Genomic DNA, 13,789 nt, shown 5'->3' with positions numbered 1-13,789 from the left:
CATTGTACATATCACTGGGTATTCTATGGATTTTTCTAAAAGTAAACAGTAGTACTTCTAGCTAGCTCTAAGGATAATAGCTGATATGTTTATAGTCCTTTTAGCATTTACAGTGTTCTTAACAACAATTATTTCATTTGGTTTGCATATACCTGAGTGAGATAGAAACTTCAGATTTTATTATCCTTGCATTTTTCCTTTGGACTCAAGGGTTTTTAAGGCCAAAGAATGAATCACTTAAATCCTACTGGCTAAGAACCACTCACTACTCACTGCACTTAACTAGGCCATCCTTGGAAGGCAAGCAGTCTACCCCAGGACTACATATATATATATATATGCCTTTCTGAGATCCATTAGCGTAGTGTCTTGAGAATCCAGGGCCACCCCCATATCATAAGGAGGCATCCAAATAAGAATTATTACCTGTTTAGGCTAAGCTGGAGTTGAGTTCCTCCTAACTACATCATCCAATATTAATTATTCATGAATTATTTTTTCATTTTCATGTCAAAGCAACAGGCCTTCAGGGCCACTAGTAGATCCTAAGCATGTTTGAATTTTGTGACATTCTGGAGAAAAATTACATTATACTTTCACAAGCAAAATACTTTCAATCAGTTCTGGTGCTTGTCTATTGTATAGTGAACTGATGAAAGGTATGAATTTTTAAAAAGTGAATATTTGCATCTGAAATAGGAGTGCAGAAAACTTCCTATTTATAGAATTTCAGTTACTTGCTATGTGATATTATTATCAGTCGGGTTTGTAGCTATCCAACCCAAAGGCATTGAAACATTGTATATATCTCTATTATTTTCTAATTAAGTGTACTAATGGGAATAAAGCATTAGACTCTATTTGCCATGCACAGGGAGTATCTTCTATATATACAAGGAAAGTTCCTGGGCTAATAGAAATATTATACTAAATGCTAGAGATACAAAAGGAAAGAGCTTCTGCTCTCTAGGAGCATACATTCTAATGAAAGAGAAACATAAATAGGTTTATATACTCACAGGTCAGTGTGCTGGAAGAGTGTGAGCTATAGTGTAGAGAGATAGGAAGGAGTCATTATTAAAAGCTTTAAATGACAAACCAAATTGCTCTTGGAAATAATGGAAGTCTCATGCTCACTGAGTGGTGACATGTTCAGAAAATCATCTTGGCAACTGAATGGAGACTAGGCAGGGAGACGAGTTAGCTATTGCAAATCAAAAACAAGCTGAAATGCTGATGGAAAATGGAGAGTTAGCTGGTAAAGATGCTGCTTAACCTAAGGGATCACCAAATGAAATGGAACACAGAGCAGAGGACTCAAGACAGCTTTGGAAAACAACTATGATAAGCAGACATTCATCTACAGGAAAATCCAGTAAAGAAGACTAAGAAGCCATCAGGCAGGAAAAGCACCAGGAGAGAGTAATACAAAAATCTAATGAGGAAAGAGTATCCAGAGTGATCAACAGTGTCAAATGCTACAGAAAAAGGAGGATCCAAGAATGAGAAAAGACCATTTGATTTGCTAACTGGAGAGAGCAGTTGTAGATGAAAGATGGTCATAAAACAAATTTCAAAGACTTTATTAGAGCAAGGAAAGTGGCACTACTAAGTAGAGGGATCTCTCGAAGAATTTAGTTACAAAGAGGAAGAAAGAAAAACTAACCAGGAGAGTATTGAGAGGTTTTACAAGGAAGGATGTGCTTGTAAATAGTAAGCAAGGACCTAACAGATAATGAAGACTAGAAATGGCGGGGGGGGGGGGGGGGGGGGGGGCGGGGATAATTAATGGAGGCAATGTCCTGAAGAAGTTTGGGAACAACAGGATCTGGGTGCATGTAGAAGAATTGGCATTGGCAAGGAGGAGGGCCAAAGTGAGAGAGGAAAGTAGATTTCTGAATGATGTGAGATGGGGGGGAAGGGGGAGCACTTCAAGCACATAGTGGTAATATGCAGTGTTAACAACCTTAATCCACTAAGTAAGTAGGATTCAAAAATGGAATGTATGTGTGGTTAAACGATATTTGGCATAAAATACTGTGAGGCAGATGCTACTTTAGAGAGGAGAAAACTAAAGTTTGGAGAGCTCAGATGAATTACTGATCTTATGCCACGTTCCCTGGATCTTTGTACAAGTCTAACAATGGATTGTGAAAAAAAAGGAAAACTGGTTTGAACAAGTAGCAGTGAAAGTGTGTGATAAATACGTGTGTACCTGCTGCATATTCTCAAACGAGCCCTTAAACCTGGCAACAGAAATAGTCAAAATCAAACATATATATGTAGCAGTAACATTTTATTCTTTTGGAAAAAAAAACAGCAAATGACAAAACATGACTCAAACTATAATCTTTAGCTGAGGCATCTGCTCTTAGCTCCAACTGCAACTACGTGGCAGACTTCTACTTGGGCTCCTAATCGTTGTAGTTCATCCAACCAAACCATCTGCTTGTGGGAAAGACGATCATTGGGTCCTTTAACTTCCACCAACTAGAATTAAAAAAGTGTTAAAATCTGATTAATACTTTTAAGTGAGTAGCTGTAAAAATTTATAACATTTATCAAGGCAGGGTTTTTTATTTTTAACAATTGCAAGTGTTTATTTTTTTCCAATTAATCATTCCAAAGGCCTTCCTTGACTACCTACATTTTCTCGAGCAGGGGAAGGAGGGGACTAGCAGAGCAAATAACAACTCCAAATGTAACAATACTTGTTGAAGAAATTCAAGTTCAGTATCTTTGTCTAGGAATGCTAAGTGATTCCATTATTAGACATGCCCTGAAGAGATCTAAGAAAGAAGGAAATTCTGACCCAAATGCAAAAAAAAAAAATTTGAAGAAGCCTTTCTGTTACAGCAAAACAACAGCCGCAGCAAATGGAAACAAACTGGGCATTTATCAGTTCGAGAATGAATGACTGAATAAAATAGGAGCTATGGATGGGATGGAATGTTAAGAAAAAAATGAAAGGAACATCTGGGAAGTCTAATTTAGTTTGCTTTTTTTTGTTGTTAGGCTTCTTCTTCACTCCAGGCTGACCCCTGCCACCAATTTAATATTCTGCTATATCTTTCACATATTTTTGCAACATCTCAGGGTTGTATCCCGCCCCCCATTATTCCCTTATCTGTCATCTAGTGAAGATGTAAGTCACCTATTATAGTATAGACTCTTTGCGGCTGGACTACGCTTCTCTCATCAAGCATCTTAGTCACCTATGGTTCAGTAAAAGTTAAAACAGTTCATGCTTTTTGTTACAAGGGAGAACTTTGGGGGGGGAGATTTTAGATTTTAGAAGTAATGATAGTGATGTCTTTGATAATGATACAATCATTAAAATGAGAGAAATATCATTTGATATCATGATAAAAAATCACCAAAGAGAGTAGAAGGCAGTTGATAAAGGGAATACAGGCAAAAAGAGAGATAGTAATGCCCCTTAATAGATTTGAAAAAAAATTCATTAATGTTCCTCAAATCTCTTTGTTAAACACCAAAATTACAATCAGAAATACTATAGAGAAGTAGAGGGATTTTCATCTTAAAAAAGCAAAACTATATTAAAAAACAAAAGCTATTATATTAGGTATTAGAACTATCAGTAATTAACATTTAGTAATTCAAAGCTAAACTGAGATAAATGTTAATATAATTAGATATATGACTTAAATTCTATCAAGAGTTTACCTTAAAATAATTATTGGAGGAATTCCATACAACCAGATCTGGGAGACCCCCTCTGTGATGCCGAAGATCTGTAGCTAATATTCTACAAACACCACTTAAGAAAGGTCCTCCAAAACAGGATACCAGGTCCTTTAAGGTAAAACAAGAATATTTTTTAATCCATTTTTTGGTCATTTTTAAAAGTACTAAGCTCCTGTAACTTTAGGACAAACAAAAAGTACCATATTAATCCAATACAGTTATTCCCAGAATGAGATCTTTTAAAGAGAATATTTTCCTTTTAAGGAAAATATACATAAGTATACAATAAACAGGAAAGCACCAGAATAAGGAAATTTTGAGTTTGTCTTACCTCTAATATATACATTGGTTATGTAACCCTGGGCAAGTCAGTGAATCTCTTAGTAGCTCAGACAATTTTTAAAGATGGTAACTGAAAGACTTACTTCCATCGGTGAAGGGAATTTTTTCACCAAGAGTTCCCTTTGCCAATGAAATCATGGATTGGGGTGGAGGGATACACTGAAACAGAGTACCAATTATATGCTGCTCTCAGGTTGTTCTTTATATGAATCAGATTTGAGGTTTTATAACCAGAAAATATAGCAATCATTTTTAAGTTTAATCAATGAGCACTCTAAACACCAAAAAAATACAGCTAGTAATTCTGACTTCTGAAACCATCATAGGATGAATGAAGGAAAATAAAGGGTCAAAGATTATGCTGAGGTTAATAAACCTAGAAAATGGACAGAAAGGTGCTGTCTTTGAATTAAATAAAAGAAGTTTAGAAAACAGATGTGGAAAGGAAACCCCTATCTAGGGGGATGGGGATGGGGAAAGGGGGGTAGAGATAATTCTGTTTTGGACATAATAAGACTGAAATGTCTCTAGAATGGGCAGTTTGAAATGTACAGTTGGCAATTTATGATGCAAAACTAGAACCAGGAAAGGGAATTAAGAAAAGAGAGTCAGAAGGTTGGAAAAAGAAGCACAAAAAACCCAAAATTGGTCAATGGGGGAAAAAACACTTTAGAAAACAACTTTTTTCAATATAGAATTGGCCAAATGGAGAAGGTGGTACAAAAGCTAACTGAAGAAAATAAATCCTTAAAAATTAAAATTGGGAAGTGGAAGCAAACAATTCTGAGACATCAAGAATCAGTCAAACAAAATCAAAAGAATGAAAAAAATGCCCAGAAGAAAATATAAAAAACCTCACCCCCCCAAAAAAAAATACTTGGTCAATGCTATCCCCATCCAGAGGAAGAAAAACAAAACAAAAAAATCCTTCAGAATCTGATGAACACTGCATTCACTTTTTTAAAAAATATCTCTTATGAATCTCTTTCCCTTAGTTCTAATTCCTCATACCAAAAATGACTAATCTATAAACAGTTTAACAAAATGTGTATGTCCAATTTTAACCTGTTTGCTGCTGAGAAGGGGGGGGTAGGAAGGGAGGGTGGAAGGAAATTTCGTAACTTATAAATACACATATGCATATGGATGAATGTTGAAACACCATAATATGTAGTTGAAAAAAATAAAATATCAATTAAAAATAATGAAAAAAAAATAAATCATCAAGGGAAACTGTCCCCATATCCTAGAACCAGGGGCTAAAATAGTCCTTGAAAGAATCAACTGGTCATCTACTGGAAAAGATCCCAAAATGAAAACCCCAAGGAATACTATAGCCAAATTCCAGATCTTTCAGGTCAAACAGAAAATACTGTAAGCATTCAGAAAGAAACAATTCAAATACCAAGGAGCCACTGTCACGATTACACGGGACTTAGCAGCTTCTATATAAAAAGACTGTAGGACTTGGAAGATGACGTTCTCGAAGAAAAAGAATGAGATTACAACCAAGAATCAACTACCCAGCAAAACTGAGCATCTTCTTTCAGAGAAAAAGATAGGTATTCAGTGAAATAGGGAAATCTGAATCTTTCCTGATGAAAAGACCAGAGCTGAACAGAAATCTGATCTTCAAATACAAATCTCGAGAGAAACAGAAAGGTAAAGAAAAAAACGAAAGAAAAAGAAATGATATTCAATAAGGTTAAATTGTTTAAAATTCTACATGGGAAGATGATACTTACAAACCCTTAAAGAACTGTTTCTTGATTGGGGCAGTTAGAAGGAATACACTTAGTCAAAGGGTGTGAATATGAGTTGACTTTGATATGATGATTTAAAAAATTAAGGGGTAGGAAAAAAAGATCATACTGAGAGAAAAGGAAAGAGGAGGCAGAATAGGGTAAATTATATCAAATAAATGGACATGAAACCTATTACATTACAACAGAGTAAAGAAAGGAGGGAGTGAGCACTATTTGAACTTATTCTCATCAATTTGGCACAAAGAGGGAATAACATCCATACTCAGTTGGGTAGAGAAATCTATCTTACTCTATAGGAAAGTAGGAGGAGAAAGGGGAAAGAAAAAGAGGGGAGGGAATTGATAAAAGGGAGGGTTGATTGGGGAAGGTCAAAGAGATGGGGTAAGAAGACACAGAAAAGAATAAAAGAGGAGGAAGGAAGGAGAAAAATAGATAGCAATCACCATGAATATAAATGGGATGAATTCTCTCATAAAATGAAAGGGAAGAGCAGGGTGGATTAAAAAGTAAAAATGACAAGGTATGCTATTTACAAAACACACATCTGAAGCAGAGAGTCAGACACAGAGTAAAGGTAAAAGGCTGAAGTTAAATATATTATGTTTTCAGTGAAATTAAAAAAATGGCAGATGTCTCCGGACATGCCCTGAATATAATCCCTAATGCGTCTTTTGGATTTTCAAGGAAATTCGGCATGACAAAAATATGGTAGTGATACCTACTTCAAGAAGAGCCAAGGGGCGGCTAGGTGGCGCAGTGGATAAAGCACTGGCCCTGGAGTCAGGAGTACCTGGGCTCAAATCCGGTCTCAGAAACTTAATAATTACCTAGCTGTGTGGCCTTGGGCAAGCCACTTAACCCCATTTACCTTGCAAAAAAAAAAAAACTAAAAAAAAAAAGAAGAGCCAAAACAGAGAAAGAAAATTATAAGATCACTTTCCCAAATGAAGATTAATGCAAAAATATTTTAAATAAAGTATTAGCTAAGAAATTACAGCAATTTATTACTGGGATAATATAATATGATCAGATAGGATTTATACCAGGGATGGTTTCAATATTAGGAAAACTAGTAGCATTATTTATTTTTTAGTTTTTTTTGCAAGACAATGCAAATAGTTTTTATTTTCAAGACAATTCCGGGAGTCAGGAAGTCACTGATTTCAAATCCAGTCTCTGACACTTAATGATTACCTACCCGTGTGACCTTGGACAAGTCACTTAATCCCTTGCCTTGCAAGAAAAAAAAAACCCAGAGTCAGGAACCTAGGTTTAAATTTGGCCTCAGACACTTAATACTTAACTAGCTGTGTGACCATGGACAAATCACTTAACCCCACTGCCTTGCAAAAAAAGCCCCCCCCCCAAAAAAAAGAAAAAAGAAGGAATAACACAAGGAAGGAAAGGAGACTACTGTAGTCTTTAGTTGCTGGAAGATGTTCAGCAGAAGCTACCCCTGGTTTATTTGGGAGAGATTATTTTCTGGCCAACCTTAGGGCAGAATGTCAGACACTTCCCCTTTACCTGTGCTTGCTGAAGAGAAGAAAACCTGTCCCAAGTGACTCCTGATGCTACTTTACCCTCCTGAGCATTCCATACATTTGCAATCCAATCTTTCAGTATCTCAGGAGAAGCCTTCTGAATCATTTGAAGCCTAGACTCAATGGCATCATGTCTGTTTTCATAGAAGCTGTCTGTGTAAAAATCCAATGGGAATGCCTGTATAAAAATTTAAATATGTCTAACTGGAATTAGAAGAAATTTTCAAAAGTTGTCAAGTTTTTAAAGGTCAATTTAAATAAAATGTCATTTTCATCTAAATCTTTCTTCTTAAAAGGTAATATAGCCATAGCAGATGTTTAGATGGCTGTATAAAAGTAATTTGTGATGCTAATTTTTTTACTACTGATATAACCTTAAAAAATATTTTTGACTAAATAGCAAGAACGTAATAAATACCCATATGGCATATTCTGAATTCATAATATTTAAGATTGATTTACTAATAATTTGGAATTCAACAAAACAATTATTCAAAATATCAGTTAATAAGTACAGAGTATAAAATAGTATGCTATAGTCCATAATAATGTTATATAGCAAGGCGGTCCAAATGTGACCCACAGTGCAATTTTATGTGTCCCCCTGTGGGTTTACTAAATGCTTTAGTAAATGAAGTTGAGCTATTGCAGAGGTATTATTAAAACGGCAAATTAAAATATATTGTCTATTGTTTCAATAAAAATTTTTAAAAGTAAGGTTGGGCAGCCCTGATATGATAATTTTAGAATAACAAAAAATTTAAAATAAATGTTTTTCATTCTATATCACATATAAAACTAAATAGTAAAAATATGACTTACTAGAAAATTATTTTCTTAAAGTATTACTAAAAATATAGATAAATACCTGATAGGAATTTCTAAAAACATCTGGTATTCCATCCATGAAAATGATGTCCCACAGTAGAAGACTGTATAGTGTAATAAATGTGGACCCTTCTCCATGAATACCTAGGGTAAAAGTCATTTATATATTTTGATATGCAGTAATAAAATGGAAATTTGACAAAGTTTAATTTCTTCCTTTAAATTAATTGCAACAACCCCCAAATAGATAAATATTTACAAAATGCTGAGCTTTTAAATTAGTAACAGAAATTTTCTTTTTGAGGACTATGATACAATATAAAAATACATTATGTATTGGTATTGTCATTTGTTTATGTAAGAAAGCCTGGTTTAGAGAAGCAAAGTTTTATTCCAAAGATAATTAATTTTTTTTCAGTTATTATCAACTATGTCATTCTGGATATTTTCAAAGACCTAGAAGAAATATCTGGAGAAGTCTTGACACATAATACATTAAATCCCTGAAAAGGGAAACCAAGGTAAAGCAAAGAGGCAGGAAGTAGAATCTGATACCTGGTCAATGAAAACTGGAGGGAAAAGAGAGGAAGCCATAGAAATTACCAGAAGATGAATTCCCATCACACCAGATAATAGTTAAGGATATTTACTACTTGTTTTTCAGAAAATTAAAGGTAAGTATGTGCTAACTGCAAATTGAATATTAAGTAATTGGCTGCACAGTCAGTCAGTAATATTTATTAAGGGTCCTACTATGTGCCTGCTACATATTAGAAAAAGGCAAAACAATCCCCTCCCTAAAGGGGCTCAAAAGACTAATGTGGGAGACAAGTAAACACATATGTAGAAACAAACTATATACAGGATAAATAAGAGAGAAGGCAAAATATGAGGAACTGGGAAAGGCTCCCTGTAGAAGATGGGATTTTAGTTGGGACTTCAAAGAAGCCAGGGAAGCCAGTAGTTGTAGATGAGGAAGGAGAGATTCCAGGCATTCCAGCTAAAGAAAGCCTAGTCCAGAGGGTCTTGTCCATAGAACTGCCAGGAAGCAGTATCAAATAGTTTGGGAACTATTTATTCATATCCCTTTATTATTTATATATTGTGAAGTGTTCTTGGTCAAGCTGACCCACCAGTAGGCTGATGCAACAGAACTGAAATGAGGTGGTAAGGGAGGGCCTACACTAGTATGGTGACAACATCAGAAGAGAAAAGGAAGCATCTCAAGAGTTATAGTAAAGGTGAAATCAACAGACCAAGGCAGTAGATTAGACATGGAGGTAGAGGTGGAGATAAGGGATAGAAAGCAAGCATCAAGGAAGATGCCTACATCATTAAGCCTGAGGAACTGGGAGGATGGGGTACAGTAATGGGGGCAGGAATGGGGGGGGGAGGCTTAAGGAAAAAGATGAGAACAGTTTTGGACATGTTGTGTTTAAGTGAAAAACAGCAAGATTTTTTTTTAATGAGTTCCTGAAATAGATGTGGTTTAACTAGAGCAGAAGAGTGACTAACTGGTTTGATCCAACACAACTATAACAAAGACCTGGACACATTCAACCATTGGCTATAGTACATTCAGAAGTCAAAATAGTAGAACAAATGCTATGTAGAAACTAAGTCAGGGGCTGAAATACTAGGATGGAAACTGGTGGAAATTTTAGGGAATCATCCCAGATCCTTACTTCCTAGAAACCTGGGGGAAGATATAGCCTTGCTCCCAAACCTGAGTGAGATTCATTTGTGGGAGTATGATAGGGGATAAGATATTTTATTTTTCCCTGGTTACATGTAAAAATGCTTTTTTTTAACATTTGTTTGTAAAACTCTGAATTCCAGATTCGTTCTTTTCCTCTTGTCCTTCCTCTTCCCTTCCCCTCTATATATTAAGAACAAACAATTTGATACTGGTTATAAATATGTAGGCAAATAATACATTTCCATAATAGTCTTTGCTTTCTTTCATAAACACCCCCTCCCACAAAAGAGAAACCTCTAGAAAAACAAAGTATAAAAATGTATGTTGCAATCTGTATTCAGACACCATCAGTTCTTTCTCTGGGGGATGGATAACATTTTTCAACATAAGTCCTTCAGAGTTGTTTTGGGTCATAGCATTGCTGAAAAAAGCTAAGTAATTAACAGCTGATCATCTTATAATATTGCTATTACTTTGTACCTAGTACATCTGACTTTGCATCAGCTCGTGTAAGTCTTTTCAGGTTTTTCTGAGAGCATCTTGCCCATCATTTCATATGGTAGAATAGCATTCCATCATAATCATATGCCACAGTATGTTAATAAATGCTTTTTGAATTTTGGGGAACTCACTGGAAAGATTCTCCACCTGGCACTTTCATTATTAGATACCCTGGTTCCAATAAAAAAACAGGACCTCCCCCCCCTTCTTTCTTTTAAACTGCAATTTTCAGTTTGGGGGCACATTTCCTTAAAAGTCAAATGAGTTTCTTTTGAGACAATTTTTGCCTGAAAGGATGGTTATTGAGTACTAATATCTATTATATTACTGTAATCCTTTATGTACACTTCAGCTAATGCGAGAAGTTTTTGAATTTTGCATCCCAAAACACTATTGACTAGTGTAGCTTGGCTAAAGCACACTATGGTAACTCATATCTGTTCATATTATTTGCTTTCTCTTTCTATCAGACTTGGACTGCTCACTCTTACCTGTAATATGAATCTATTCATTGAAAATAAAGGTCCATAGGATAATGTTTGTCTGCTGGCATAGAAATCCCAAGTATTCAACTCCAAATGCTTAAAACCTTTTTCCTAGGAGTCTCAACCCTGTTCAGGACTTACTTGATATTATATTTAGCCTACTTGTACTGGTATTTGGTGAATTTGGAATTTCAGTTAAGTGTCCTTGCAATAGAAGGAGACTGGGAATTTCCAAAGGAGATTCAAAGGAAATCCAGTTCAAAGAGGATTAACTTTGGTACCAGGACGCTGAGAGAAATTCTCATGTGCCTGGTACAGAAAGGGACATCTTAAATATTTCTTATGGATTCCATTGAATGTTTTTATATGTTGATAGGATCATAAAAAATTGATCTCTTGAGCTCATCTACCTGAAAGGAGAGTTCCATATGACCTGGGAACTTCTGTAGGGACTAAATTTTCCTTTTTTGAGATACAAAGCTTTATTTTCTTTTCCTATTTAGGTTACTCAGTGATTAGGCCTAGTTTATCCATGGGGTAGGGATTGGGACTCAGAGGAAAGAGATCCCTTTAATAGGAAAGGAAAAATGGAAAGTACCCCAGTACCCCCAAAAATCAGTGCCAGTTCTGTTGCAGCACTTTGTAGCCAACTGAGGAGCAAATAAAGTAACTAAAACATCTATAGCCTTTGATCCAGAGTCCACTGATAAACATATTCCTAAAGGAAGCCATTGAGAAGAAGTTTCTACATATACCAGTCATTATAACAGCACTTTTTGTGGTAACAAAACTGGACATAAAGTAAATGTCCATTGATTGGGGAATGGCTAAACAAAAAGTGTTACATGAATGGAATGGAATATCACTGTGAAGTAAGTAAGACATGATGACTACAGAAAGACATACATGAAAAGTGAGGTAAGCAGAGCCAGATGACTATCTACACAATGACCATAACAATATAAATGGAAAGTACTGAATCTGAGTGTTGTAAAATTATAAAGAATACACCTGACACCAAAGAAAACTATGAGAAGATGCCATCCCTTGCTGCTCTTCAATGAGAGTGGGAATCTTAGAATATCTGACTTTGAAATGTGCTAATTGGCTAGAGAAGGAGATATAAAAACATTAGATATTTTAATAACTATTTTTAAAAAATGTTTTTGATTATTTTACCTTGGTCAAAACCATTCTGTTTGTAATAGGCTAGAGCCAGCTCCTCAACTGAACACATGACTGTGGTTGGAGTAAATTCTTCTCCTGTCTCAGTTTCCTCCATAAGAAATACAGACTTTCCCATTCCACTCTGGGGACACATTTTCCCTTTTATGGTCACCTGAACAATATCAAAACGATATCAAAACAAATTAGTCTCCCTTAATACAACTGTTTTCCTGCAGTAACAAAATGTTCTCTTAATCTCTAGGTGACCATAGTCAGAAGAGATATGTTGTCAGGAGATAACAGAATTATAAAGCTGATAATCTTTACAACAATAAGAAATGTAGAATTTATATAGTTGTTTTCCCCATCTCCCATCCACCCCCATAATAGCATATGACTGGTAGAACTGACTGCTCTGGAATCAATTCAGGATAAAAAATACTAGCAAAATGTCATTGATAGTATTTTTCCTCAGATGATATAAAGAAAAAACATAAGGAGAAGAAGAACTTTTATTCATTTGAAAGGAAGAAAGAAAAATAGCAGACTTTGTATGTTGGTAGTAAATCATACATTCTGTGAGCAATTGCTCATAAAGATAGAAATATGAAAAAAGAACAGATTTTGTTCAAAACATAAAAAGAAAATTTCTAATACTAAGATAGAAAAAAAAGTTTGTTCTTAAGTTGCTGACTGCATAAAGGGAAAAAATGCAGTCAATTAAACTTGACTATGTGGGAACCAAAGGAAATTTACTCACATGGGTAACATCTTTAATAGTTATAACTGGTATTTTATGAAAGAGGTGGCTGAAATTTTTACAACTCGGAGAATCTTTTAGTCGCATTGCTCGTTGGTAAAGAGAAAAACGATGTCCTGTTCTTACATGTGGATCCAACAACCCTTCTGTGATACAGCGAACTGCCTAGAGTACAACACAATCATACTTGAGAATTTTACATATGGAAGAATTTCATTTAGTTTAATGGATTGCTGTGAATTATTCAACTTAGCAAATTAGCGAAATAAACTTCAAAAATTAGGACTGTGCATTGAATTTTGCTTTATGCAGTTCTGAAACTCCTCTGATATTCCTCATAGTAAATGTATGATAAAGTACAACCTAGCTAGTTGCCTCTATTACCCTATTACAGAACACAATAAAAACTAGCTACTAAATCTTTGAAAAACAACTTTTTAAACACAGAATTCAAGTGCTAAATAATACAAAATTATAGATCTGCTCTAACTTCCTCATTTTATAGATGAGGAAACTGAGACCTACAGTAAGTAACATGTCTAAGGTTACATAAATAGAAAGCCGGAACTAGAAATTGGATTTTAGCCCAGGTTTTTCTTGAAATTAATTCTTTCCCAATCTGAAGAAAACAAACAAACAAACCTAGCAGCTTCTAGGGTTAAGTTTAGAGAAATAAAATCTAATTAAATGCAAGGTTAAAAAATGATTGGTTAGACATATGTTCAACAGGAGAAAGCATGCAACAAACACAACACTCAGGATTAGCAAAGGAAGAATCCTTACTTGCCTTTCTTGTCAGTTCTTTATTATAATAGTCTATCTAGTTGATCATAGCTTCACTACATAGGTTTGGAAAGAGTAGAATAAGAATATTCAAGGATGTCAACTAGGTCCTATGAGGAAAGGCTTAAGGAACTGAGATTCTTTAGCAACAAAAAAGAAAGCTGAGGAAAACTTAAGTATCTCAAATACAATAGAATTTTCAGATAGCA

General features: G+C 35.0%; 1 protein-coding gene across 7 annotated transcripts in view; it reads right to left on the bottom strand.

Annotated features, from left to right (window-relative positions):
* Positions 1-2,270: 2,270 nt before the first annotated feature.
* The window catches only part of FAN1 (FANCD2 and FANCI associated nuclease 1), a 37,352-nt gene continuing 25,833 nt past the window's right edge, over positions 2,271-13,789 (bottom strand). For all 7 annotated transcript variants that reach the window (XM_074234258.1, XM_074234264.1, XM_074234262.1 and 4 more), the window contains 6 exons: positions 12,798-12,962; positions 12,050-12,209; positions 8,226-8,329; positions 7,341-7,535; positions 3,688-3,816; positions 2,271-2,490 (listed from right to left, as the gene is read on the bottom strand). In XM_074234258.1, the coding sequence (XP_074090359.1) occupies positions 2,353-2,490; positions 3,688-3,816; positions 7,341-7,535; positions 8,226-8,329; positions 12,050-12,209; positions 12,798-12,962 (891 nt within the window). In that variant the 3' untranslated portion in view covers positions 2,271-2,352. The remainder of the gene's footprint in view (positions 2,491-3,687; positions 3,817-7,340; positions 7,536-8,225; positions 8,330-12,049; positions 12,210-12,797; positions 12,963-13,789) is intronic.

Source organism: Macrotis lagotis, chromosome 4, assembly GCF_037893015.1.
Source record: "Macrotis lagotis isolate mMagLag1 chromosome 4, bilby.v1.9.chrom.fasta, whole genome shotgun sequence".
In the NCBI taxonomy this organism is placed as follows: Eukaryota; Metazoa; Chordata; class Mammalia; order Peramelemorphia; family Peramelidae; genus Macrotis; species Macrotis lagotis.
Note: the sequence above shows the minus strand (reverse complement) of the source record. Positions and strands in the feature narration are given on the sequence as shown.